The sequence below is a fragment of the Mustela erminea genome, chromosome 18 (genome assembly GCF_009829155.1).
Source record: "Mustela erminea isolate mMusErm1 chromosome 18, mMusErm1.Pri, whole genome shotgun sequence".
In the NCBI taxonomy this organism is placed as follows: domain Eukaryota; kingdom Metazoa; phylum Chordata; class Mammalia; order Carnivora; family Mustelidae; genus Mustela; species Mustela erminea.
In genome coordinates, this window is record NC_045631.1 from 46761549 (window position 1) to 46789002 (window position 27454).

At 36.6% G+C, this 27454-nt stretch overlaps 1 protein-coding gene across 10 annotated transcripts in view; it reads left to right on the forward strand.

Annotated features, from left to right (window-relative positions):
- The window catches only part of TANC2 (tetratricopeptide repeat, ankyrin repeat and coiled-coil containing 2), a 365737-nt gene that overhangs the window by 233607 nt on the left and 104676 nt on the right, over positions 1-27454 (forward strand). For all 10 annotated transcript variants that reach the window (XM_032321490.1, XM_032321491.1, XM_032321492.1 and 7 more), the window contains one exon: positions 13432-13557. In XM_032321490.1, coding sequence (XP_032177381.1) covers positions 13432-13557 — 126 coding nt within the window. The remainder of the gene's footprint in view (positions 1-13431; positions 13558-27454) is intronic.

Below are 27454 nucleotides of genomic sequence, written 5' to 3' on the forward strand. Positions count from 1 at the left end.
GCAGCAATTTATAAGAAAATTCCGGCTCTGCTATTAGAGAAGGGCACTGAGCACTTGGTAGGAGTCAAAGTATAAGCTTCTCTTGTCCTCTTTTTAGTTTACTGGAGAGATTATAAAGTACTTTGCCCTTGTTAAGAACAAATATCTGTATTCATTATTTACCCTATTCAGATGCTAACCTTAGGTTGTACAAAGAATTGTCCAGGACGAACTGGCCAGATATTATCCTTCTCTCTCTCTAAAGTTTTCTAACACTCTTGTTTTCTAGAAATTAGCACAAGGCAACTGTCGTAAGTATCAGTGAGTTACCAGTTCCTTCTCTAATACATATAGAAGAAATTGACTATATAGCTCTATCACAGAGAACAGAACTTAGCTTTTTTACAGAGAACACAGAACAGAGAACAGAACTTTAGCTTTTTTTAGAACTTAGTATTTTAATCACCAGGTAAAAAATGCCATTTAAAATATTTTTTTAAAAACTTTACAAAGCAAGCAACATTTTATCAGATGAAGAGTACCTTTTTTCTTTTACATGGATTGTAAGATTTTCATTTATTTAGAATTTTATCTTGCAAGAGCTGATATTCTAGTTACTTAATAAAATCTTTTAAATTGTGGTCAACTTTCAGGGAATTGCCATCCAATCTGTGAATTTGGAGGGCTTCTAAATGACCTCTCATGGTATATTTTTTGCCAACTGCCATTTAGCAACTCTACCCCTTATAGGCATCAATATATTTGTGGCTACACTTCAACTTCAGTAAGTCTTTGCATATTCTTTGGGACATTGACTTCAGCAAACATGAGGATAAGAATTTTACATGGGCGCCTGGGTGGCTCAGTAGGTTAAGCATCTGCCTTTAGCTCTGGTCATGATCCCAGGGTCCTGGGATCGAGCCCCATGTTGGGCTCCCTGCTCTTCAGAGAGCCTGCTTCTCCTTCTCCCCTCTGCTTGTGCGCTCTCTCTCAAATAAATAAATAAAATCTTTAAAAAAAAAAAAAAAGGATAATTTTACAGAGAATTACAGGATGGAATTCTAATTGACATCCATTGCTGTTTTTTTAAAATAGTCAGCCTCAGTGGGATAACTGCTATAATACAGTAATTTATAAAGTACCATAAACACAGAGGAGGGAAGCATCTGAACGCAAAGGAGGAAGGTAGAGGCACCTGGGTGGCTCAGTCAGTCAAGCATCTGCCATCTGCTCAGGTCATGATCTCACAGTCCTGGGATTAAGCCCCACGTCAGGCACCCTGCTCATCGGGGAGTCTGCTTCTCCCTCTCCCTCTGCCCCTCCCCCTAGCTCTTGCTCTCTTTCTCTCTCAAAATAATTAATCTTTTAAAAAGGAGGGGGAGAGGGTAGAGAGGAATAGAAGACATCACAGAAAGGGATGAGTGAGAAGTCGCAAGAAGGTCAGAAAAAAGAGGAAGGAAGCACCAAGAAGTGAAGGAACTTGGCATGTTACTGTGTTATTGGCATTGCAGCATGACCAGAACCTGTGGTACAGTGACGGCATAGTGGAAAGTGATGTTGCAGGTGATACCGAGGAGCTTCTGTGCTCTGATGGTATTAGGTTTATTTTGTTGCTAGTCAGTCTCAGCAGGAGCTGTATAACCAGATTTGCAGGTTAGAAAAATGGCTATATACTCATCCATATAGGATGAACTGAAGGAGGAGAGCCTGGAGTTAGAGAAAATAGTTCATCAAAAGCTTGTGGTATTATGCAGAATTATAGGGAGCGAATCACCAGGTATCGGGAGAGTTGAGAAAATGGCTTGGGAGATTTTCTTCTTTTATTGCCTTAAAAAGTAACATTTATTAGATTTTTTTTTTTTTAAATACAGAGAAATACAAAGAAGAAAACAAAACAAAAATGAGCCGTAATTTCCTTGCCCAGTAGTTCCTGCTGACATATTCTAGAAATTAAAGATTCATATGTGTGGGGCGCCTGGGTGGCTCAGTGGGTTAAGGCCTCTGCCTTCGGCTTGGGTCATGATCCCAGGGTCCTGGGATCGAGCCCCGCATCAGGCTCTCTGCTCAGCAGGGAGCCTGCTTCCCCCTCTCTGTCTCTCTGCCTGCCTCTCTGCCTACTTGTAATCTCTGTCTCTGCCAAAATAAGTAAATAAATAAAATCTTTTTAAAAAATAAAAAAATAAAGATTCATATGTGTTACATAATATATATGCAAATCAAACAAAAGTTCAAATTGGACCAAAAAAATACAAGAGAAAAAGCCACTCCTCTCTCCATCTAGTACCCCTCTCCAAAGGTTAATATTACTTATGAGTCTTATACTTATGAGTGTATATGTTATACATATAATATCCAGATTATATATGTAATACATAATATATACCTATATATGATTATAATATATGTAAGAGACATGTGAGGTCAAAAAATCAGTAGGATTTATAGAGGGAGAAATGGAAACACATGTTCTTACAAAGATATACACCTTTATTTGTTAATAGCCAAAAATTGTGAACATCCGGATGGCCCCCAACAGTTGAATGGATAAATAAATTGGAACATATCCTTATGATGGGTACTACCTTGCAGTAAAAAGAAATGAACTATTGATACTGCACTAATGCACACAAGTTTCAAAATGGTTACAGTGAGTGAAAGAAGCCAGACAAAAAGGAGAGTATACTATATGATCCCACTTACAAATTCCTAGAAAACACAAATTAATTCATAGGCACAGTGCACCTCTTCTCACAACACACCCGTCTGCATGTGCTGGTGTCACCCAGCTCTTGGTGTTGCCCGTGGGAATTCCGCCTCAGAGAGCAACTCCAGTGTTGATACTCTGGCTTTTGCTTTTCTTCTGAGTAATGAAATGTCTTTCATCTCTGACCTAGATGTCTGATGTCTTCCGCCATCCCAGTTTGTTAGAAGTAGAGTAAGATATCAGATCCTTCCTACGTCCTGGCAGTGAGAAACGACTGTGGGCATTGCCACAAAATTAAAAGGAATGACAATACCATGTGTTAGTGTGGATGTGATGCCGTTGAAATTGTCATACATTGCTAATGGGAGTATAATAATAAACTGGAACTAGTACTTTGTAAAGGTGCTTGCAAGGTCTATTAAAGGTGTCTAAAGCTGTTTATGCATGTTTCCTAAAACCTATCAGTTCCACTTCTGCACAGAATAGCCATCAAAAATAAGTCCCCAGGTGCCCGGCTGGCTCAGCTGGTAGAGCACATGACTTTTGGTCTCTGGGTCAGGCCCCGTGTTGGGCATGGAGCCTACTGGGAAAAAAAAGTCTTTATATTCACCAAAAAATAACTAAAATAAATATAAATAAATGTAAGAATGTTCATATCTATTTTATTCATAATACCCAAAAGCTGAAATCATCCAAATGTCTGTCAACAGTAGACTGGTTTAATAAATTTTATACAACAATGAAAAAGAATGTTGTAGCCAAGATAACATCATGGAGAGGGCATATTATATGAAATATGTATATTTTTATGAAGTGTAGAAAAATAGACGAAACTCTGTCATTTCTGTGGTGATAGAACTAAGATAGTGGGTACCTTTGGTGGGAATGTCAAGGGAGCCTTCTATATCTTGATTGAATGGTGGTTGCATGGGTGTGTAAACATATAATCATTTATTGAGCTATGCACTTAAGATTTATATAGTTAACATATATAAGCCATACCTCAATTAAAAAAATGTATGAAGTATTTAGGCTTCTGTCTTTTTAGAAGAATTATCCCTTTGGTTTAGAAATAGTGGTTCTTGGTGACATAAGTAGGTCTTTGAAGAAATACCTATTTTTAGTGTTGATTAAAAATCACCTAGGGGGCGCCTGGGTGGCTCAGGCTGTTAAGTGTCAGACTGTTGATTTTGGTTCAAGTCATGATCTCAGGATGCTGAGATCAATCCTCTTGTCTGGCTCTGCACTGGGGGTGGCGTCTACTTGGGATTCTCTCTTCCTCTACCCCCCACCCCTCTCTCTCAGAATAAATGAATGAATGAATGAATATATACGCGCGCGCGCGTGTTTGTGTGTATAAAATAACCTAGTAACTTCAACAAATGGATAATTTACTTAAAGTGTTCCACGTGTTCCGACCATAAACCTAGGATCAGTACCCAAACTGGCCAGAAATGATTTTAATTGCCACCTTAGTTCAGTGTTACCCTAGATAAAGTCCTGAAGCAGTAGTCTCTATGTGAATTTATCTTTTTTTAAAAAACAATTATTTTGAGTTATGTTTTACATATTGTAAAATTTACCCATTTTGAATAATCTACCCAATTTAGTAATTAATAGCATATTTACTAAGTTATGCAACCTTTACCATAAATCAATTTTAGAACATTTCATCATCCCAATAATATGTCGTGATGACATGGTCCTCACGTCTATTTAATATTAATTTTATTCCCATCCCCTGCCCCAGGCAGCCACTAATCTATTTTCTATCTCTGTAGACTTCACTTTTCTGGACCTTTCTTATAAATGTAGTCTGTGGTCTCTTGTGTCTGGCTTCTTAGCATCATGTTTTTGAGGTTCATCTGTCATATAGCATGTATCAAAAGTTTGTTCCTTCTTATTGCAAATAGTATTCCTTTGTGTGCCTGTACCACATTTTATTGATTGACCAGTTGACAGGCATTTAGGTTTTTATCAGTTTTTGACTATTTTGAATAGTGCTACTATGAACATTCATGTGCAAGTCTTGGGATGGACATATGGTTTCATTTCTCTTGGAGTGGAAATGCTGTATCATAGGGTAAATATATGTTTAACTTTTTAAGAAATTGCCAAAATGTTTTCTAAAGTAGCTGCACCATTTTACATTCCCACTCATAAGGTATATGTGGATTCCTCTTTCTCCACATTCTCTCTACCATTTGTTATTGTCTTATCTCTTACTATCTTTACTTGGGTGGGTGTGAAGTACTATCTTGTTATATTTTTAATTTGTATTTTCTTAATGACTGGTGGTGTTGAGCTTATTTTGTGTGCTCATTAGTTATTCATATATTTTCTTTGGTAAAATATCTTCTCAGATCCTTTGCACATTTTTTTGTTGGATTTTTGTCTTACTGAGTTGTAAGCATTTGTTGTATATGCTGGATACAATGCTTTATCAAACGACGAGTTTGCAAAATATTTTCTCCAAGTCTGTTGCTTATCTTTTCATTTTTTCATTGATGTATTTTGAAGCACAAACCTTTTGATCACATCAGTTTATCAAATTTTTCTTTTTGTGGATCATGCTTTTGGTGTCATTTTTTATCTTTTTAACAGAAGGTACCCTGTTTATATCAAATACCACAAAATAATGATTTTTCTTTGTTATTGGAATTTGTTTTAAATTCAAGTATTGGAAAATATTTTCTGTACTCACTTAAATTCTTTCTACCCTCTTCTTTTCCTTCTCCTGCCGCTCCCCCATGTTCAAAAAAATAAAAGGGATAACATTAGCCTATTTTGCTATGCCCATAGACTGTAACTGTTGATTATTTTTCCGTTTATCACAGTGTTCATACCATAATTAGAGCCTTTCTGGCTAGCACAGATTTTCAGATTCTTAAGTAGTACTGATCATGTTTGCTCAAAAAAGAAGAGGATAAAAGGTAAATGTACCATCAGAAGCCAGATAAATCAGGGGTTCCTGGGTGGCTTGGTTAAGCGTCTGCCTTTGTCTGAGGTTATGATCCCAGGGTCACTGCTCAGTGGGGAGTTGGCATCTCCTTCTCCCCCTTGCTCCCCCAACTTGTGTGCTCCCTTGCTCTTTCTGTCCTCTCAAATAAACAAATAAAATCTTTTTTAAAAAAAAGTTTAAAAAGGAAGAGAAAAAAAGAAGCCAGACAGATCTGTCTTGGAGAATAGGATTTTATACTCTCTGAGTAGTACAAATTGAATGTATTGGAGTATGAGCATACTTAATCAGAAAATTATTTTTTGTCATTGTTGAATGTAATACAAACAAATCTAGTGTTGCCTACAGTGCAAGTCATAGGTCAGAGAATAGTTTGTATTGGATTGTTTTCTGTATCTGGAAACCATGGTTTCAGTATCCTCACAAAGAGGCAGGAAAGTGAACTATAAACCAGAGGACTCTGTTATCTTCAAAATTTAATAGGTTATAGGTTGAAAATGTTTCCAGAATGTAGAGAAATAAAGTTACTTTTACAGGGAATTACCCTGCTAACTGTGTAATGTTGTATAAATGTTTGGTAAGACCACAACCTCTGATAGTTAAAATGATTAGGTATCTAAATCATTTTTTAAAACAATTTCTTAGCTGTGGAGGGTCAGCGCTCAATATAGCTCTAGATATACTTATTTTCCTTTACTTTCTAATGTGCACATAGGAGTGGTTCCCTGAAGTGTGGGAAGATCAAATACTCAAATCTCCTTGGTGAACAGGAGTAACTGAGGATTTCAAATACGAGATATTTATTTATACTTATTAAATTATTCTAAGCATATGGACAGTTGAGGGAAAAAATAATGCCAGTTATAAAAGGCCTTATTCAAATCCCGCTCTTAAATTTGCCTTCTTTTTAAAACTTTATTTCAGTATGAATAATATAATTACTTTAGAGACAAAATAACATTGAATAATGATGTGAAAATACCATTCACATCACTTCAGAAAATCTGGGGGAATAATTGTTATTGGTCCTTGCTATGTTATAGACTTTTTCCTACTTGGGGAAGAGAGTCACTGTCTTTGCTTGAGCTCGCTGGCATCTTTATGGGGCCACATCTTCTGGCAGGACCAGGAAATTGTCAAGGAATTATTTAAATTAATTTGCTGCATTGAATTCTAAAGAATAAAATTGACTTTGTTATTCCATATAACCCTTGATTTTAAAAAGAATGGGAGGGACACTTTTGTAACACTTTACTTAGAAATAGGGTCAGTACATATTCAGATGTTTATGGTGATTTTTAAAATTTTTTTCTGAGCTTTGAACTCACCTGCAACATACATGGAAAATACATATGTAAGGAAAATTTTAAAACAACCCTGTACTGGGGCACCTGAGTAGCTCAGTCTGTTAAGCATCTGCCTTTGGCTCAGGTCATGATCCCGGGGTCTGGGATTGAGTCCTGCGTCAGGCCCCCTGCTCAGTGGGGAGACTGCTTCTCCCTCTCACACTGCCTGCTCCTCCCCCTGCTTGTGCTCTCTCTTTCTGTCAAATAAGTAAATAAAATCTGTAAAAAAAAAAAAAAAAAAATAGAAGAAGAAGAAAGAAAAAACAACCATGTACTCATTATCAACTATTAAAATAGAAGTCTGATTATTCTAAGTATAAATATATTGATCCATTAGTTTGGTCCAAAAGCTGTATACTTTTAGAAACATAAAGATTCAAACAAGTGAAGTCTGTTCTTACATGTATCATTTAAAAGTTCCACAATATACCATATATGAAGGTAGTGCTATTTACTGAAAATAAAAACTTTTAACTTGAATGGCAAAGTGATTAAAGCTGAGTTTTGGCAATCTCTACTTTCAAGGCTTGAGTTTTTCCTAGAGTAGTTCGGTTTTCTGAATATAAATTCAGATGTATAGACTATACCTTTAAATTAAAATTCTAAGATACAGAAAATTGAAACTATTTTATTGTTTTCAAAATGTAAATCACTACTGCATGTTTATTTTTTAAGCCTGTTGTGCTGAAAGGAATTAGAGAATTTGTGGACTTGCGGTTGCATGGCAGAAATTATCGGAGAGTAGGATGTCTGTGATCTCTTAAAATGAGATTGGCTGGGAATTGGAGGGATGTGGACAGCAGGAGTAGTCACTTACAGCAGCTGTCCTCATTGCTTTGTGTGAAAATGAGGAGTCTATCAAGGAAACATATAAGCAGTGAAAGTCAGTGAAAATACAAACTCTCACCATCTACTTGCTAACGTTTGGAGCTGCACATTTTCCTAAGAAAAAGATCTTAAGAATCAGGTAAATGCAAAATGGGGATCTTGGGGGATTTAGGTGAATCCAATCGGAAGCTGTAGTGAGGATCTTATGAAGAAGAAAATACGGGCTTTTCAGCAGTCAGAATGTTGACTTTAGGAATCAAGGGTATAAGGACAGCACAGTGGCTTCTTGCCCAGACTGTAGCAAACATAATGTCATTCCAAGCTCCCTGCTCAGGTCAGCCAGAAGGACAGTCGTGCTACTAAAATCTGTTTGTACTGTGACAACTGATATAAGAAGAAACAATTCAGACTGGTTTCATACTCAATATAGAGTTGCCTCTGGAATGTTTTGTACCAAATGCTGTCTGCTGGATTTTTTTCTGCCCACTTATTTGTTAAGTTATTTTGACTTCAGAAAGTATGTCAGTTAAATGTTCTATAAATGAATTAGCTGTTCAATCCTAGGAGATCTCAAAAAATACATAGATGCTCCCTTTTTCCACTTCCCTCTTCCTTCTCTGAAAACAAGGATTTTTAATGACATAGATTTTACTTTTTTATAGATTTTACATGGAAGTTTACTTTTTAAAGCATTTTCTTTTCATGTAACTTTTTTAATTGTATATTTTTCTTCTTTCTTTTGTTCAGTCTGACTTACCTAATTATCTCCTGTGCTAAAAATGTTCGTTAAATATTATAGTATTAATTTAACTTGATGGAACTCTCTCAGATAAAACATGCTAGGACAGTTTCACAGTGAGAGTACCACTGTGAGGTGGAAACATGTATGTCCCTGTAGGTCGGCCATTGGTGTTTGTATGTGATGAAGATATTCAAGACATTGTTGCTATAGCCGCCTCCTTCATCCTTAGCTTTCAAAACAACCCCAGAAGACAAAACCTAATTTGTCATTCATTGATCATTTAAATGTGGCCAGAACACAGAGTGTATGTCAAATACAATTATTCAGTTATTAGACAAGTGTTTACTGAATATGTACTGTATATATGACAGGCACTGCTCAAAACACTTGAGAAACATCAGTATACAAAACAGAAATCCCTGCCCCACCCCATGAAGTTTACATTCTAGCCAGAGAAAATAAAATAAATGTAATAGGTAATCTATATAGTATGAAAGGAAGTGTATCTGCTATAGAAAAAAGTAGAAGAGGGACTTCAAGACAAGTACTTCAGTGGTACTTGAAGGAAGCTTATATAAACATTGGAGCTGAGCATATTATCATAGTGATGTCTGGTAAACATTAAACAGAGCGATGAGGAGGATGAAGCTAGAGCCAGACATGTATCTAAATCTAGGTAGGACTAGCTGGAATTCAGTTCTGTATTAAGCATAAGATGCAGAGTACTTTGATTTACTCTGAGGGGACAGGGTTATCAAAGATGAATCAGGCATTGCTTTCTTGCCTTCCAGAACCTATTATAACAAGGGAAGACAGCAATGTGGGCAAGTAGCTGCATAACACAGATTTAATTAATATATGTATGTGGTTGCTAAAGGGGAGAAGCAATTAATTTTGACTGGAGGATCAGTCAGGGAAGCAGAGAAAATGTAACTTGAGCAAATTTGACAGTGAGATGTTTGACAAACTACAACAGACTTCTCTGAAAGTGGCTTACAAATGGAAAACATTCAAGTGATCATGAGGGAGAGTGCACCTATACAACTAGTGGAACAAAGGGCCACAGCTAACAGAATTTCAGGTCTCCTGGCTCATCTTTCCAATATTTGTCTCATATTCCTTTAAATAATGGGCAAGAATTTTGAAAATGACGAGGCAGTGAGAAGCAAAGTAAGACTAAGGAGAATAGTGATTTAATAAGGGATACAGGCAGTGAAAAAAACATTTTGGATTATTTGATAAAGCTGTGATAGATTCAGAGATCAACAAAAAGAAGATACTGGTTGCTAAAATAAGAAAAAGAACAAATGTCTTAGTAGACTTAACTAGCGCTAAACATAATTTATTTGCAATCCGGATTAAAACAGTAGTTCCCCACCGGCTGATTTGAGGTCTGTCTGTGCCCTGAATCAGGCTTCAGAGCTCTTGCACTTGACACCGAAGATCATTGTTCTTCCTTAGTTCACTGTTTGCCTACGAGTATTTGGATTTGTAGAGGAATGAACCGTTCATTCAGCTCGATAATTAGGGTATTTGCCTTTTTCTCCTAATGTCATCTGACTGAAATGGAGACATGTGCTCGTTCCAAAATATCTTTACTACATTTCTTGGTTTTGTGAAGTAAAACAATAAAACAACTGATGTCCATTTTCCAAGGAATTAAGATGGTAAAGATTTGTTTAGCAAAGCTTGTTAAGTTTACACTAAGCGTTTAGATTGAACAAATGCTGCCAACAGCTCTTTTGGAATAGGAAACTGAGGCTGTGAATCTGAGGCTGGGGCTGGTAGTACCTGCCAGAAGGTCTTCTCAGTAAAGAGAAATTAAAATGGATTATCTGTTATTCAGATCTCTACTCAAAGTACAGATCTCACTCATCTATAAATCTTTAAAAGATATTCTCATTGTTATTGATACTCTTTTCATATTACTCTTCAGTTTATCAGCTTTAGAAAGTACCTTATCTGTATTTTTTGTTTTTAAAAAAAATAACAAATTTTTGTTTTTAAAAAAAATAACAAACAAAATAACTCTTTTGTTTGTTCTCTTGTTTCTTACTGTGGAAAAAATATTTGAAGGGTGAAGATTATTAGTCCAGGCTACACCAGTACCTTCACTTGCATTCTAAGGTCTCTGTTGCCCAGGTTTGATTACTGCTCTTTGAAGCCATAAAAAAACTAGGAGTTGAGAGGAAGTGACAAAGATAAAGAAGGGATTTTAAAAAATAAGCCTTTTAAGGAAGAATTAAATCTGTTTAAGCTTTAAAGACAGGGGAGGTGGAGGGGCCCACAATGCAGAGAGCACTCACTGGACTGATGATCAGATAGCTGGTTTTGAGGCCTGGCTCTACCATAAAAGAGTGATTCACTGTAGACAAGTCACTCTACAGTACTAATCTTTAAAATGAAGCGATTTGACTGGTTTGGGATCAACAGACATTCTTTTAAAAGGCCAGCTAGTAAGTATTTTAGGCTTTGCAGGCTAATATGGCCTCTCTCGCAACTGTTGTAAATGAATACTTAAGGAACAGGCAAGGCTGTGTTTCAGTAAAACTTTATTTACAAAAATGGGCAGCAGGCCATATTTCATCTACAGGCCTGAGTGTGCTGACCTCTGGACTAGATGACTGTTAAGATTCCTTCCACATCTTCATTCTGTGGTATGGCTTTATTACCAACATCACATATATGAAAAGATAGCTGCTCCACTACATTCTGTGGTGTATGGGTCAGGGGCTAGCCAGGATACAGAAACCATATTTACCAGAAAATTTGATATGTAAAAAATGGTTGACTATGTTTAAATGAACTAAAAAGGTAAAAAGGAAACACTGAGGTATCATGGACTTATCAGCTGCAGGAAACAGCTAGCATCTCTGAGCCTGCGGGCACAAGAAGAGGCTAGGGTTATTATTAACCCATAGAAACTTGGAGGAAAGGCCCTACAAAGCTGAAACTCTGATCTCTGTGTAAGGGGCCCTGCTCAGCCGATGCTAATATTTCTCTGTTCCTACAAGGGCTCTGTAGAAATGGGAATTCTGAGGGCTCTTTTTTTCCCCTCTCCCTTTCTTCTTCTTCTTCTTTTTCTCCTTTCTCTTTTTTGTGGGGGGGGTGGGTAGCTACACACCTATAGACAAAGAACCATACAAAGGAAAACAGACTTAGATTAAAACAGGAAAGACTAATAAACATAAGAAAGAACTAATTCATGGAACCACATTAGAGTACCAGTGGGAATAGTGTAAGTCATTGTCCCCAGTGTTTTTAAATGAAAACTTCTGTAGTTATTTTTTCTGGATAGTTTCAGTTTCCGAATGCAAAGATCAAGATCATCTCTTGTTCCTCTGTTACTCTCCCAGTGGGAATGATGTAAGAGTCATATCTCCAGTGTTTTTAAATAAAAGATTAAATAGTAATCTCTTCTGCATCGTTTTAATTTCAGAATGCGGAGATCAAGATTATCTCCTACTCCTCTGAGACTCTCACCCACTGATGTGTAATGTGACATTTGACTTTCTTTTCTTGGTTTACTTCCCAAGATGAGCTTTCAGAGACTTTTATTTCCCCACAGAAACTATATCTATAAATTTGGAGAAGTTCCTTTTGTCTAGGTTTCTAGCAGACCTAAGTAACTGAGGTTATTGCAGTAGTTGAAGGACGAAGGGAATATATATCTCTTGAACATGTTCTCTCTTGTTCTTTTCTGTCTTTCTCTACTTCTGTTCTGTTTTTCTCTGTCTTCCCTGGCCCCCCATTTCAGCTCAGAGAGCACTTTGTGACTTTCTTTGTGCCACTTAGTCATAATCCACCTTAGATCGTTGTTTGTGTCTTACCTCAACTGGGGATATGGACAGTACTTCAATAGAGCTCTGTAGCCAAGAGTGATCTCATTTTGCTTCCTCTCACCCACTCAAAACAGTCACCAGAGGTAAACTGGCAGCCACGCCAGGGAGGGCCTCAAGAACAGGGCCTGGCACACAGTAAACTCTTGGTAAATAATTGCCATCAAAGAACTGAATAACCCCCGGCACAGAGTCGTACATAATTAGCAACAAACTGAACCAGCAGTTTAATTAATAATTTATAAGCTCTAAATGATTGTATTCTGACAGAAGTTTGGGCGTATTGTTGTTAAAAATTGTTTTGTCTTTAGTGCTGATCCTTAGTTTCCTCACTTTTTGGTTCATTGTGAATGTTCCCAACAGCTCTCAATATATAGCCTTGCCAGTACCCATGCATTTTCCTTCTCTCTCTTGTGGCTGGATTAAAGGGTTTGTACATGCAATGGGGGGCCTTAATACCTGACTATGTTTGGAGGGCAATTAAGTGTTTCTTGGAATTCGTGGACATTGGCAGTTCCCTAAAGGCTCTTTAGCAGTTCTCTGTCTGTTGTCCTAGTGCCTATCTTTCCAAAAGATACACACACATGAAAATTGTTTTCAGAATGTTTTCATATTTCATTCTTTAGCATGAAGGGAAAATGTCAGAAACAGAGCTTCATGTTTTTCTTACAGCTCAATATAAATTGGAACATGGTTCTCCACTGATGATGTTTATGCCTTGTTCTACAAGTGGTAGTTGTGACCCCAAAGAAGCAAAAACTAATAATTTTTGTTGTCAGGTACAAGTGTGTTTGCCAGCTTGTTGCTAGTACTCTTCATAACCTCAGGCAGTTGATAGTGATGAAGGAGCTGAAGACAACTCTTGACATTTTCTCTCCGCACATGTTCGGGACACTGACGAGGACCGTGAGTTCTGCAAACTCTTGGTAAATGTATATGCTGGAATAAGCTCTGATTCCCAAGTTTGGGAGATAGAGACTAACTGAAAGTGTTCTGAACTTATATATTCTGACTAAACTTTTCTGTCTTGTCAGCCACAAGCTCTGCCCACTTGGAGGACCTTGCTTACCTGGATGAGCAGAGACATACGCCTTTGAGAACTTCTCTTCGAATGCCGAGACAGAGCATGGGTGGTGCTCGCACACAACAGGATTTAAGAGGTTAGAACTACAGAAGGGCTTTGCCTGGTGATGCCCAGGCAAAAGTGGACACGGACAGTAAGCAAAAAGCTTGCTTCCTATTTCCACTGTTACTGTAGCCTCACTTAAGAAATGAGCATGTTACCATAGAAGAGAAAGATAAACACCAATACATTATACTCATCATAGACATTGTAATTTTGAACAGTTAGAAACATTGACCCTTGAAATTCTCCATGGAAATAAGAGTAAAGGTGGTGATGGAGGAAACAACCTAGATTTCAGAAGTAGGTTTTGGTTCACTTCAGCTCTAGTGCCCCTGGTGAGCTTGGTGCTAATGGTCACATGTTTCTTGGAGAATTCATTTTGTTTTCATCCTAGTGGCCATTTCCAGTGACATACAGTAAGTTTATTTACTTGGAGTTTTACACAGTGCTTCTAATTCTCCCCTGGCAACATTTAAACCACTTATCCTTTTCCCACTCAGGCAATAGTTTCTTTACATTTTTTATGCATATTGCTTGTTTCTACCATCAGGAATCCAGTCTTTTCAAAGATTTTTCATTTTGTTGATCCTTTCCAAAGATAGTTTAGCTGAGAGACCTGTTAGTGGTATCACTGCTTGTGCTTCTAGCTTGTTCAAAATGAACCAGAACATTTCTGATCACCTTAACAGAAAGTGGTCTGCTTTCTCTAGTATGTCATAATCCAGAGTTCTAATATCCCAAGTGCCTTTTTAAAAATTATATCTCCTAGATTATTTTCATCTTCCTCTGCTCTCCTCCTCACCGCTTGTCCAGTGCTAATCTGTATAGGCCAACATGTGTAACTCACACAGGAAGAGTTATATTCATGCTGGCTGTCCATTCTGGAAGTCATGGTACTGATAGTTTACCAGTGATGACCGGGCATCTAGGAGCATAAAATAATTGGGTGTATTGCTGTAGTTACCAAACCTCCCATCGACTATAGTGAGTTGACGCCTGTCAGTTTTAGTTCCCAGTCCTATTCATTCTCCTCACCATTTCTTCAGCTAAGCCACGTGCTAGTTGCTTAGTGTATACAGTTGTGTATTTCCAGCCTCAGAAGTGGAATTCTATTTAGCACTACTTAGTGCTCATTGATTGGTTATATCCAAAGCCTGAATAAATCTAATCAAAAGACCGAATAAGTGATTTGTGCCAAAACCAGTATGCATAGCCATAATAAAGAAGTTTGGACACCTGATTTCACTCATATGTGGAATTTAAGAACCAAAGGAATGATTATTGGGGAAAAAAGAGAGAGGCAAACCAAGAAACGGACGCTTAGCTGTAGAGAACAAACTGATGGTCATCAGAGGGGAGGGGCAGGATGGGTTAAATTGAGGGTGAGGATTAAAGAGTGCACTTGTCTTGATGAGCACCACGTGTTATGTGTAAGTGTTGAATCACTAAATTGTACACTATACATTAACTGGAATTCAAATTAAAAAAAAAAAGATTGGGCGCCTGGGTGGCTCAGTGGGTTAAGCCGCTGCCTTCGGCTCAGGTCATGATCTCAGGGTCCTGGGATCGAGTCCCGCATCGGGCTCTCTGCTCAGCAGGGAGCCTGCTTCCTCCTCTCTCTCTCTGCCTGCCTCTCTGCCTACTTGTAATCTCTCTGTCAAATAAATAAATAAAATCTTTAAAAAAAAAAAAAAAGATTGGATACAGCTATTGATCTGTATAGACCTTCAGATTTGGCTGAAAATCTGCTGCATTGACATCACCTTGTATTTCATGGCTGGAAGACATACACTGTTTATCCTGTTTTGTGCTCTGCTAGTCATTGAATGATGGATTTCATACTACAGGCATACTTCAGAGATCTTGCGGGTTCGGTTTCAAACCACTGCAGTTTTAAAGTAAATATCACAATAAAGCAAGTCAAATGGATTTTTACCTATAAAAGTTATCTTTACACTATATTGTAGTTTATTAAGTATATAAAAGTTTTGTCTAAAAAAAAATGTGCATACCTTAATTTTAAAATTCCTTATTACTTAGGGGCCCCTGGGTGGCTCAGTTAGTTAAGCATCTGCCTTCGGCTCAGGTCATAATCCCAGGGTCCTGGGATCGAGCCCCACGTTAGACTCTGTGCTCGAAAGGGAGTCTGCTTCTCCCTCTCCCTCTGCCCCGTCTCCTGCTCATGCTCTCACTCTCTCTCAAATAAATAATTTTTTTTTAAAAATCTCTAAAATACTTTACTACTTAAAAAATGGCAACATCATCTGAGCTTTCAGTGAGTCATAATCACTGATCACAGATCACCATAACAAATATAATAATGATGAAAAAGTTCAAAACAGTGCACACATTCCCAAAATGGAACACAGAGACAAAGAGTAAGCAAATGCTCTTGGAAAATGGCACTAGTAGACTTGCTCAATGCAGGGTTGCGACAGACCTTCAAATTGTTTAAAAAAAAAAGGAATTATCCACATGTGAAACAAGAAAACAAGGTATGCCTGAAAGTAGAAAATAGCATCTGTTGACAGATTGCTGCTGTATATTGTTGAGAACCCTTCTCAAAGGGTTGGGTTCTCTTAATACTTGATGGTGTGTATCTGCTCTGGTAGGTGAAGATGTAGTAAGATCTTTGACAGATGCATTCTAGTGAGCTTGATACTTAGATCCAGATAGCACTTATATCCAGAAAACAACAAAAAGCTTTGCTATTGCCCTAAGCTTCAGCCTCAGCATTCAGTAAAACCAAAGCGTATTCAAAGATTTTCAAAGCATGCCTAAATCTTCAGAGAGCTCTGTGCCTGAATAATGCATTCCTACCAAAACGAATTTTATATTCTTGCGGATAGTGTCTCAATTTACTGTTTACACTACTACTTGAAGATGCAGTTTTTCCATTGATAAAGGTGCTGTGATAGGAGTGTTTTAGTTTTTTTTTTTTTAAGTGTTTTAGTTTCTTAAAGTTGTTCTTTCAAGAGCTTTTTGTTCAGCAGTCCAAAGGGTTAGAACATGCCATTCAGTTGAGTACTTTAATCCGTAAGAGACTGGGTATTTACTAAGAAATATTTTGCCTTCTAAATTAGCATACTAATCTTCCCTCAAAAAGCAACATGTTATCTTAATTACTATTTACAGATGAACTCTTTGACTCCTGATATGACTTAAAACACATTAACAAGAAAGGAAAGCAAACTTAGATTGACTTCCATTGTGTTTCTATAGACCTGCTTGGCAAGCCTTTATAATTTGTGCTTGTTATACCCAAACATTGTACTTCATCGTAGAAACAGTATCATATTGTTTTCCTGGCATAATTTTAGAAAACATGTCACATCATGGTTTCTGTTTTATTTAAAGAGACATACAAATTTCAGTCATATTTTGGTCTTACATATTTTTCTTCTGGCTGTGGTTGAAATAAGACAACTTTACCCCAGAAAAATAATAATGTGATTGAAACCTTTTGTGGTATCTAAGATAAATCTTTCTACACTAGAGATAGATCTTTCTATACTTTAAAATATTACTCAAACAAGTCCTATGAAATAGTGAAATAGTTTTTCTATCACAGTTATCACAAGTGATGGGTTTTAAATGACCCCGGATCTTCAGAGAAGGTAGTTAATGGTCAGATATACTGTAGTGTATCTGCTGGCTACTGAATTTACTTGACTGATTCCCAGCATGGAGATTATCTAAAATAATATCTTTTGAGGATATGTCTAAACAGGTAGGTAGCAAACACTTTTTGGGCACTTCACACAGACATTCTTGCATTATTCTGTTTAGAGTGGTGGTTCTCAAACTTTTTGATATCAGCACCCTTTTATACACTTAAAAAAATTACTGAGGACCTTAAAAGCTTGTGTTTATGTGAGTTATATTTATTGATATTTGCCATATTAGAAGTTAAAACTGAGAAAATGTTAAAGTATTTGTTCATTTCTCAAAAACAATAGTAGACCCATTATTTGTTAATATCACATAAGCTCTGGAAAATTCTGCCATACATTTGTGAGAGAATGAACATGGAAAAAGACAAGTAACCTCTGAGTATTAAATAATTATGATTTTGTGGACTCCCTGAAAGTGTCTTAAAAACTCGCTGGGCCCTCCAGATCACACTTTAAGAACCATTGGTTTATCAATTGGAGATAAGTGCCTTTACATCTTTAAGGACCATAAAGTCTATTTACAGAAATACGAAAAAGTATAGTTTTAGAATTGGTTAAAAGTCATTCATAGGGGCGCCTGGGTGGCTCAGTGGATTAAAGCCCCTGTCTTCAGCTCAGGTCATGATCCCAGGATCCTGGGATCAAGCCCAGCATCGGGCTCTCTGCTCAGCAGGGAACCTACCTCCCCCTCTCTCTCTGCTTGCCTCTCTGCCTACTTGTGATCTCTGTCAAATAAATAAATAAAATCTTAAAAAAAAAAAGTCATTCATAAACATTGTTTAAGAGTACAAGGATAGAGCTGTACTGCTCATCTCGGTGACTTACTTATTTTATGACTGGAAGTTTGTACCCTACCCACCTCCCCTTTGGCAGCCACCAGTTTGTTCTCTGTATTTAAGAGTCTGTTTTGTTCATTGTTTTTTAGATTCTCTATATAAGTGAAATCATGTGGTATCTGTCTTTGTCTACCTAAGGTTTTCACATCTTTTCATATTTCCACACTAGCAGGACCTCTTATAGCTGATAGGCTCTACTCTTCTTTGAACTCTGTGTAGAAGTACTTTTTGAATATTTGTCCTGAGTTCACTTAGGTTAGATACCTTCATTCTGGAATTCTAAGCTATCTGTATAATTCTTTAATCATTTTATCACTAGCATTTATTATGCTAACTTTGTGTTAAAAGAGCCAGCCTTTAATTGTGTTCTTTAGTTGTGTTATTTAAATACAATGACTGAAACCTTACAGATAAGAGTTGATGCAGAATGGCTCTTTCATTGAGTGCTGACCATTCTGCCTGAAATCCAACACTTAAAACAGTTGCCAGAGTACCTGTGCAATAAATGTTTATTTGAATTGATTAAAAAAAAAAAAAAAGACTGCAGGCATAGTTCACTTAATAGTCGCCTTTATAGTAATTACAGTTGTTTGATCATAACGGTAGTGTTTTAACCACTGAAGCAGAAGTTGCTGGGTAACATCTGAGCCAGAATTTGGATCTTAAGTGGGGTAGTAACACTAACATTTGCAAAGGAAAAAAAAAAAAAGAGCACAGATAAAATACAGAATAAAGAAAAGCAATAGAAAGAATTTTTTTAAAAATCCACATTTGCTTCATTAGTAAAAAGTCTTTTTTTTTTTTAAACTTTTCAAGGCAGCTGTTTTGAACAACTGTTCTACCAAAATTGATGTTTCCAGAGAGCCAGCCCAACAATGGGGAGGAGGTCACATAAGTGCACTGTCTGGGATCCCACTGCAGCAAGTTAGTAGATTCCTAGCTGTCAGCCATCCAAGAGCCTGAGCTCTCATGGTAAAACAGTTACAGAAGATTGTGTACTAGGAGTGCAGAGTAGATAGCTGGCTAGCCAACCATGAATGCCTTTTCTAATCTCAAAGCCTGAAGTCTTTGATAGATATTAATTTGAAACATTATTAAAGTTTTTAATTTAAGTTTTAAACATTATTTTGGAGTCCATTTTTAAAAGTTTAATCACCATTGTGTTAATGTGAAGTTAGGCTAAGAATAACCTACCTAAAAACTCTCATTCTTTCTGACCATCTTAATGGACTCTCTTCTTCCACAAAGGAAGACAGAAACCAAGTTTGCTGTCTAGCCAAAGGAAGGCAGAGGTTGTTGGTTTTTTATGGATAAAGGTAATAAATCTTATGATGGAAGACATAAAGGGAACAAGGGGGAATTAAAATACACAAAACAAATCACAGCATACTGATTTCCCAGAGTAGCTACTTGGGGTAAATAACAATAAATTATTGATGATAATATTCTAACACTGTTCTGATTGAAGAGATTATAAACCTAATTAAAATTTATTTCCCAATATATGTTGGTTTCCCTAGGACTTTTACTAAACCCCATTACTCAGTGACCATTCACAGGCATTGGCTTTAGTTCACAGCTACCTTAGTAGATACTAGGTGGGAGGGCATATGTGCAAATGATAATCTGACTCACTGGTAGAATTTATATGAAATTGACCCTGCCATGGTCAATGTCACTTTGTCAAAGCAAAATGTTGAATTTTCATTAAATAAAATCAGTGCATCACAATATTTGTGAGTCCCTTTTCCAAAACAATGAATTCATTATGAAGATGACTAAGATGCATGTCATGAAGCTAATACTCTTGCATTAGCCCACTGAGTCACACACCCCTGAGGTTCTTAGTCATCTTGATCATGACCTGGCTGGCTCTTACAGTTACAGGAGAATATTTCCATCATTGTCTTCTGTCTCACTGTTCACTGCTCTATTTTTACAACATTAGGTTTCTTTTAAAATTCAGAAGTAAGATTGCATGTACATACTGCCTATAGATAAATAGATAGTACTATATTATAGATATATATGTATACATATAATCTGTATAGATAAATAGATTGTAATCTTTAATTGTATGAAGTTGATCCTTGCACCCAAGTCAGCTCTTTTGGAAAGTACCTTAAAATCTGAAAATGCAGTATTCAAACTGGATGTCTTTGAATGTCTGCTAGAAACTAATTTATGCTTTTTGTAGTAGTCTGGATATGATTTTTTAAAGCAGATCATTACTTGTTAAAGAAGCTCAGACTGATCTGGTTTTTATGTAACCCAGCCTTGTATACTAAATTTTCTCTTAAAGTTTAAGAATCCAAACAGTAGCTAATATACAACAGAGTTCCACATGACCCACAAGGGAGAAATAACCTTTGAGAAAGAGAAGAGACTATAAAACACATCTATAAAACACAGGGTCTTCTAATAGGCACATATTGACCCCTTGTGTTAAATAACACACTGCTTAAAGAAAGCCATGGAGTAACATGAAAGAGATTCTAATCATGATATCTAATTCTGCAAGAATAAATCACTGAAAATACTTTTAAATGCCTTAAGTGCAATAAAGGAAAAATAAGTAACCATTAGGACATTTTGATGTTTTGATCTAAATGAGATTTAAAGAATCAGCTTCCCAGTTAATCTATCATTATTTTCTCCCGAAAGTGACTAAATCTTGTTAAGTAATCATATTGCCAGTAAATTTACTTAGGTAACCCTTTGCAAAACATTTTTTGGTTCTGTAAAATGATTTACCCTTTCCACTCTTGTATATAGAAGTTCTTTTATGTTGCGGTGCCTGGGTGGCTCAGTTGACCAAGTGTCTGCTTTTGGCTCAGGTCATGATCCCAGGTCATGATCTCAGGGTCCTGGGATTGAGCCCCACATCTGGCTCCCTGCTCAGTTGGGAGCCTGCTTGTCCCTCTGACTCCACCCTTCTCCCTGCTCACACTGTCTCTCTTGCTCACTCCCTCTCTCTCTAATGAATTTTTTTTTGAGTTTTTTAATGGAATTACTCCGCAAGTATAACAAAATATAAAAATGGAAAATTTCCTTTGTAAAACTATAGCTATTTCATCACTGAAAGTTCACTTAAAAATGTTTAATCTTAGGGGTGTCTGGATTGAACGTCTCATCTTAGGGTCTCAGTCATTTGAGTGTCTAACTCTTCATTTTGGCTCAAATCTTGATCCCAGAGGTGTGAGTTCAAACCCCACATTGGGGCTCATGGAGCCTATGTTTTAAAAAAAAAAAAATTAATCTTAAATTTCAAGTAATTAACCAGTTTTGATGCTCCAGTAAAAATATGTCTCCTATCTCACATTCAAGGCCAACAATTTAGTAGCATAAAACTGTTAACATAGTTATATAATTATTTTATCAAACATTTCACATTTTAGAAGCTTTACTGTTTTTATATTTTCCCTACATTTTGAGATATTTAACATGAGGAAACGTAAAAATTGACAACATTTGAGAGAGTTTAGCTTTCCTTATTTCCCTTACTATTTTCCAAAGGGAAAATCCCTTTGGAAAATTCCTGAAAATTCCACTCAGCAATGACTCCAGATTTTTCTCAACAAATGTTTTCCTATAAGACCAATGTCAGAAAGCTGAAATTTAATATACAGTTTTTTGAGGATTCAAAGTATAATTTTTCAGAGTAAAATAAGCCTCTTCCCTTTGTTACCCACACATTAATAGAATACAATAGACTTTTTAAAACAGTAAGACAAATGTTGAGTATGGGACACTTTTAGACAGATATAAAAATGATAGTTTGCTTTTATTGGAGTTCTTATTCTTTGTAGTCACAGTGCTAAGAGCTTTAAATGTGTTCTTTTTTAATCCTCACAACTCTTTGATCTAAGCAGTGGTAATTAGGAAACTGGGATTTGGAGAGGTTAAATTACTTGCTTAAAGTTACATATCTAGTCATTGGCAGTGCCAGGATTCACTTCGTATCTGGCCAACTCCAGAGCCTGTGCTCTTAACCACCATATTATACAATGTTATAGACAGTATAATATAAAAAGCAGTGAGGAATGTAATAATGTACCAATACAGTGGCTAATTATAGATATTCAGGACTCTAGGGCTTTAGGTATGGGAAAGAGAGCTGCATATCAACACTAACAGCCGATGACTTTCCTTTTGGCAACTCTGATCAAACAGGGCACTGCTGTGATTATTTAGCCCGAACTAGCTCCTACTTCCCTATTTCTATTAATAGTGCCCCAATTTTTCTGTCACCTCAGTTTTAACTCTTGAAGTCAGCTTTGAATCACTGTCTTCTTTATCTCCCACATCCACTTAGGACACCCTGAGGATTTGACTCTCCCAGTTTCTTCCATGTTCTCCCTTGTCAATACTGTTAATTACTTTGTCTCCCTCCTCTGGTCTTTCCAAGTTTGAATCAAGCTAATGCCTGGCTTGCCAGATTAGTCCTTCTAAAATGCAGCTCAGATAATGTCATTTCTCTGTCTTATAGTTATCATTGCTATCATCCTTCTTTGGTCCAGAAATCAGAAAAATAAAAAAGTGGTTTTGGAGAAGACAGGTCATGGTTTGTTAATACCTTTAAAAATTGACTTTGTTGATACTTAAGCTAAATAATATTCTTTAAATGGATACTGCCATCTGGACCATGAGACAGAACCTGTGGTGGACAGGAACTAAAGAAACAGATATACTAGATAATGTTTGAGAAACCTGCCTAGGCCATGCTTAATGAATTTTATTCATTCATTCAAAAACAAAGTCTTAAATGCTAGTTGAGTAAGCACTTCCATGCTAGTTGAGTAAGACCCTTATCCACATGGAGTCACTGATAGCAACTCAGTTGTTTTTATCTTTTTTATTTTTCTAAAATTTTATTTATGTATTTTAAAGAGAGAGTGCAAGCGGGGGTGGGGGGTGGGGAGGAGCAGAGGGAGAGGGACAAGCTTGACTCCACACTGAGCAAGAAGCTTGACATGGGACTCTATACCACAACCCCTGAGATCATGACCTGAGCCAAAACCAAGAGTGAGACGCTAAAGTGACTCAGTTGTTTTTAACTGAGTTACTGAACCATAACAAGGAAGACAAGTAGAATAGTTAAGAAAGAAGAAATAGATGAATAAACATGTATTAAATTAAAGATAAGGGAGGAAAAGTTAAATTGCAATGTGAAACATATCTAGAACTCTTAAAGGAATTACAATGGAAAGAAATTACTTATGCATTTATATTTTAAAGTACTTAAAAAGAGAGTAAAAAGATAGCCTGTGGACTAAGAGAAAGTACTTGCAAACCATATAATTGATAAGGTGTTAATAACCAAAGTACATAAGGAAGTCCTATAACTCAATAGCAAAAAACTTAATAACCCAATTTTAAAAACAGGCAAAGTGCCTGGGTAGCTCAGTCAGTTAAGCATTTGATTCTTGATCTCAGCTCAGATCTTGACCTCAGGATATGAATTCAAGCCCTGCATTGAGCTCCGTGCCCAACATAGAGCCTACTTAAAAATAAGATAAAATAAATAAAAATGGGCAAAGGACTTGAGTAAACATTTCTCCAAAGCAAACAGAGATGGCCAACAGGTATTTGAAAAGATGCTCAACATCACTAATCATCAGGGAAATGCAAATGAAAACCACAATGACCTCACAGCTGTAAGAATGGCCATTAGAAAACACACACATACACAAAGAAAATAACAAGGACATAGAGAAATTGAAATCTTTGTACACTGTTGTCAGGAATGCAAAATAGTGCAGCCACTGTGGAAAACAGCATGGTGGTTCCTCAAAAAATTAAAAATAAAACTACCATATGATCCAGCAATCCCACTTCTGGGGTGTATATCCAAAAGAATTGAAATTGAGATCTCAAAGAGATATTCCCCCACCTTTTTTTCATTGCAGCATTATTCACAGTAGTGAAGAGATGGAAGGAACCTAAATATGCATTGATGGATGAATGGATAAAGAAAATGTGCCATGTACATACAATAGAATGTTATTCAGCCCTAAAAAAAGAAGAAAATTGTGTTATATGATAAAAGATGGATTAACTTTGATGATAATTGTGCTAAATTAAATAAACCAGTTATAGAAGGACAAATACCACAGGATTTCACTCACAGAAGGTATCTGAAGTAGTCAGACTCCTCAAAGCACAGAGTAGAATGGTGTATGGTAGGCCCTGGAGGGAAGGGAAAATGAGTTGCTGTTCAATGGGTGAAGTTTCAGGCCTACAAGATGAAAAAGCTCTAGATATCTGTACAACATTGTGCTTATCTGATGATCTTGTATGCTGATTTGCTGTAGAATATTTTCTTTGGTGAAGAAGCAGTTTTTATTGGGTTGTTTCTTGTTACTGAGTTCTGAGAGTTTGTCATATAGTTTGGTTACAAGTTCTTTATCAGATATATGCTTTGCAAATATTTTTTCCTATATTATGGCTTGTATTTTAATTCCCTTAACAGTATCTTTTGAAGAACCGAAGTTTTTAGAAATCCAATTTATGAATTTTTGCCTTGTTGGATCATTCCTTTGGTGTTGTGTCTAAGATTTTTTTGACTAACCAAAGGTCACAAATATCTTCTATATATTTTTCCAGAAGTTTTACAGTTTCAGATTTACATTTAGGTCTATGATCGATTTTAATTTTTATGATATGTATGAAAGTAGTTTTTGGGGTTTTTTGGGGTTTTTTTTTTTAATACACTTATCCACTTGTTCCAACACCATTTGTTGTAAAGTCAACAAAAATCTTACATATTAACCTATGTAGTTCTCGTTTCTGGTGTTCTTCATTTCTTTGTGTTAATTCATATTTTCTACATTTTTCTTCTGCCTGGAGTTTTTTTTTTTTTTTTTTTACATTCTTTTTGTAATTGTGGATCTGCTGGTGATTAATTTTTTCAGTTCTTAAATGTCTAAAAAAGTCTTTATTTCACCATTACTTTTGAAAGATAAATTTAAACTTTCACTGGGTTTATAATTTTAGGTTGACAGGTTTTTTTCTTTCCGTTAATATAAAGCTGTAGGTCCACTGTCTTTTCAGTTCCATTGTTTCTGACAAGAAATCTGCTGTCATCTTTATCTTTGTTCCTCTGTACTTCATATCCTTTTTTTTTTTTTTAACCTGTAGCTGCTTTTAAGATTTTCTATTTATCTCTGGTTTTGAACAGTTTGGTTAAGATGTGCCTTGGTTGGTTTTCTTCATATTTCTTGTACTTGGGGCTCATTGAGTTCCTTGGATCTGTGAATTTATAGTTTCTGTCAAATTTAAGAAATTTTATAGCTATTGTTTTTTAAGATTTTTTATTTATTTGTTTGACAAAGAGAGAAGGAACACAAACAGGGGGAGCAGCAGGCAGAGTGAGAGGGAAAAAGCTCCCACAGAGCAGGGAGCCTGACATGGGGTCTGTCCCAGGACCCTGGGATCATGACCTGAGCTAAGCATATGTGAGGTTTTCTTTCCTGGCTACTGGTAATAGGCACTATTCAGGCCTTCCTCCTTCTAATCATCTTGGATAGGTCATCTCCTGGTCTTGCACAGCTTGTTTACATACATGTGCCAATCAGTACTCTACTTTCCACAGATCTTAAGATTTATTTCTGTTCAGTGTTCATCTTCTCAGACCTCTGTCCTTTGAACAGTTGCTGCCTTAGTCTCCCTGGATTCTCAGTTCCATCTCCTCAATTCAGGGAGTCTTCCAGAATCTGCTGGGTTTTCCCTCCTACATTATGGCCTGAAAAATCTCTGAAGGCAGTAAGTGGGCATAGGATATGCCTGTTGTTTTCCATCTCTTGGGGATCATTATTTTTCATTGCTTATGTCTAATTTCTTGAAAACCATTGTTTTATATACTTAGTCTAGAGGTTTGTTTGTTTGGGGAATCTCTTAGGTAGGAGGGTCCTTGTTATTCCATCTTGGACAAAAGTAGAAATTCATGTCATATTTTTAAAAAGAAAATTATACATAAGTAGAACAGAGCATAAACCCATCTCTCATTAGAAAATGACTGGCTTAAGGGCACCTTGGGTGCTCAGTCAGTTAAGTGTCTGACTCTTGATTTCAACTCAGGTCATGATCTCAGAGTCATGAGATCAAGCCCTGTGTGGGGTTCCACACCGAGTATGGAACCCGCTTAAGATTCTCTCTCTCTCTCCATCTGCCCCTCTCCTCCTGCTTGCGTGCTCTCTCTCTCTCTCTCTCTCAAAAAAAAAAAAAAATAGAATTAAACTTGTGTTCTCTGTGAACTAAACTACGTATTGTACATATAATGATGAAAAATTAAATATGGTCATTTGTTGCACAAGAATAAATCTCACATGTAGGATTAGCAAGACCTCAGTTACTAAATGGATTCGTGTAGATCCAGCCTTTTCAGTAACTTTTCTAAAAGAAAACAAGAACTGTCTTTAGAAATATTTATCCTGTCCTCTGTGGACACTAGCTCTAAGATACCATTTTCTTCCTTTCCCTATCTTCCTGTAGCAATAGTATTCTTTGATTGTTGGTACTTAGGTAACATCTAGGCCTTGCTTGTGATATGCACAGAGCTTGGAAAATAACATTTTTTTCTATCTTGTTATTTAATGGCCCACTTGTTTCTGACAGTTGCCTTTATATAGGAATGTATCCCTGAAAGGTGCCAAACAAATGAATTCATTTCTTTTTATTATTACAGTAAGAGCAGTGATTTTTCAAAGACCTGAATTTGCATCCTTTAACTGTCTTCCTTGAGCTTTCCTGCTCTACCAAAGTGAAGTGTGTAGTACTATATTTCCCTGTAGCTGGGGAAGAAAAATCCATATTAACTATTTCCATTCATGAATTCATTTATGAAATGTTATTGAATATACCTACCCTATGACAAGAACTGTGGTGGTTAGTAAGTTAATTAAGTTAATAACTTAATAGGTTAGATGACTGTGGTAGGGCAATTTGATGACATGTGAGGGTAGAGTGTAGAGGTTGACGTGATCATGATAGATAGATGGATGGATAGATAGATTGATTTGGTAGCTGTATACAAAAGGAACAAGAACCTATTTAAGTACATAGTAAAAGCAAGAGATGTTGAGAACCTAAACTATATGGCTGCCTTTCATTGAGGATTAAGGGTCTGGGATAAGAACTTTAATATACATTTTCTCAGCCTAAGGCAGTAGATACTCCTAGTACCCCAATTTACAGATAATAAAATTGAGACTTAGAATGATCAGTAGCTCCCCCAAGGTTATACCACTAGTAGCAGTGGAGTAGGAAAGAAAAAAGGAATTATATCTTAGATATAGTCCTCACAAATAATTTTTTTAAAGATTTACTCATTTATTTTAGAGAGAGAGAGAATGAGCAGGGGGAGGTACAGACGGAGAGGGAGAGAATCTCAGGCAGACTCCCTGCTGAGCATGGAGTCTGA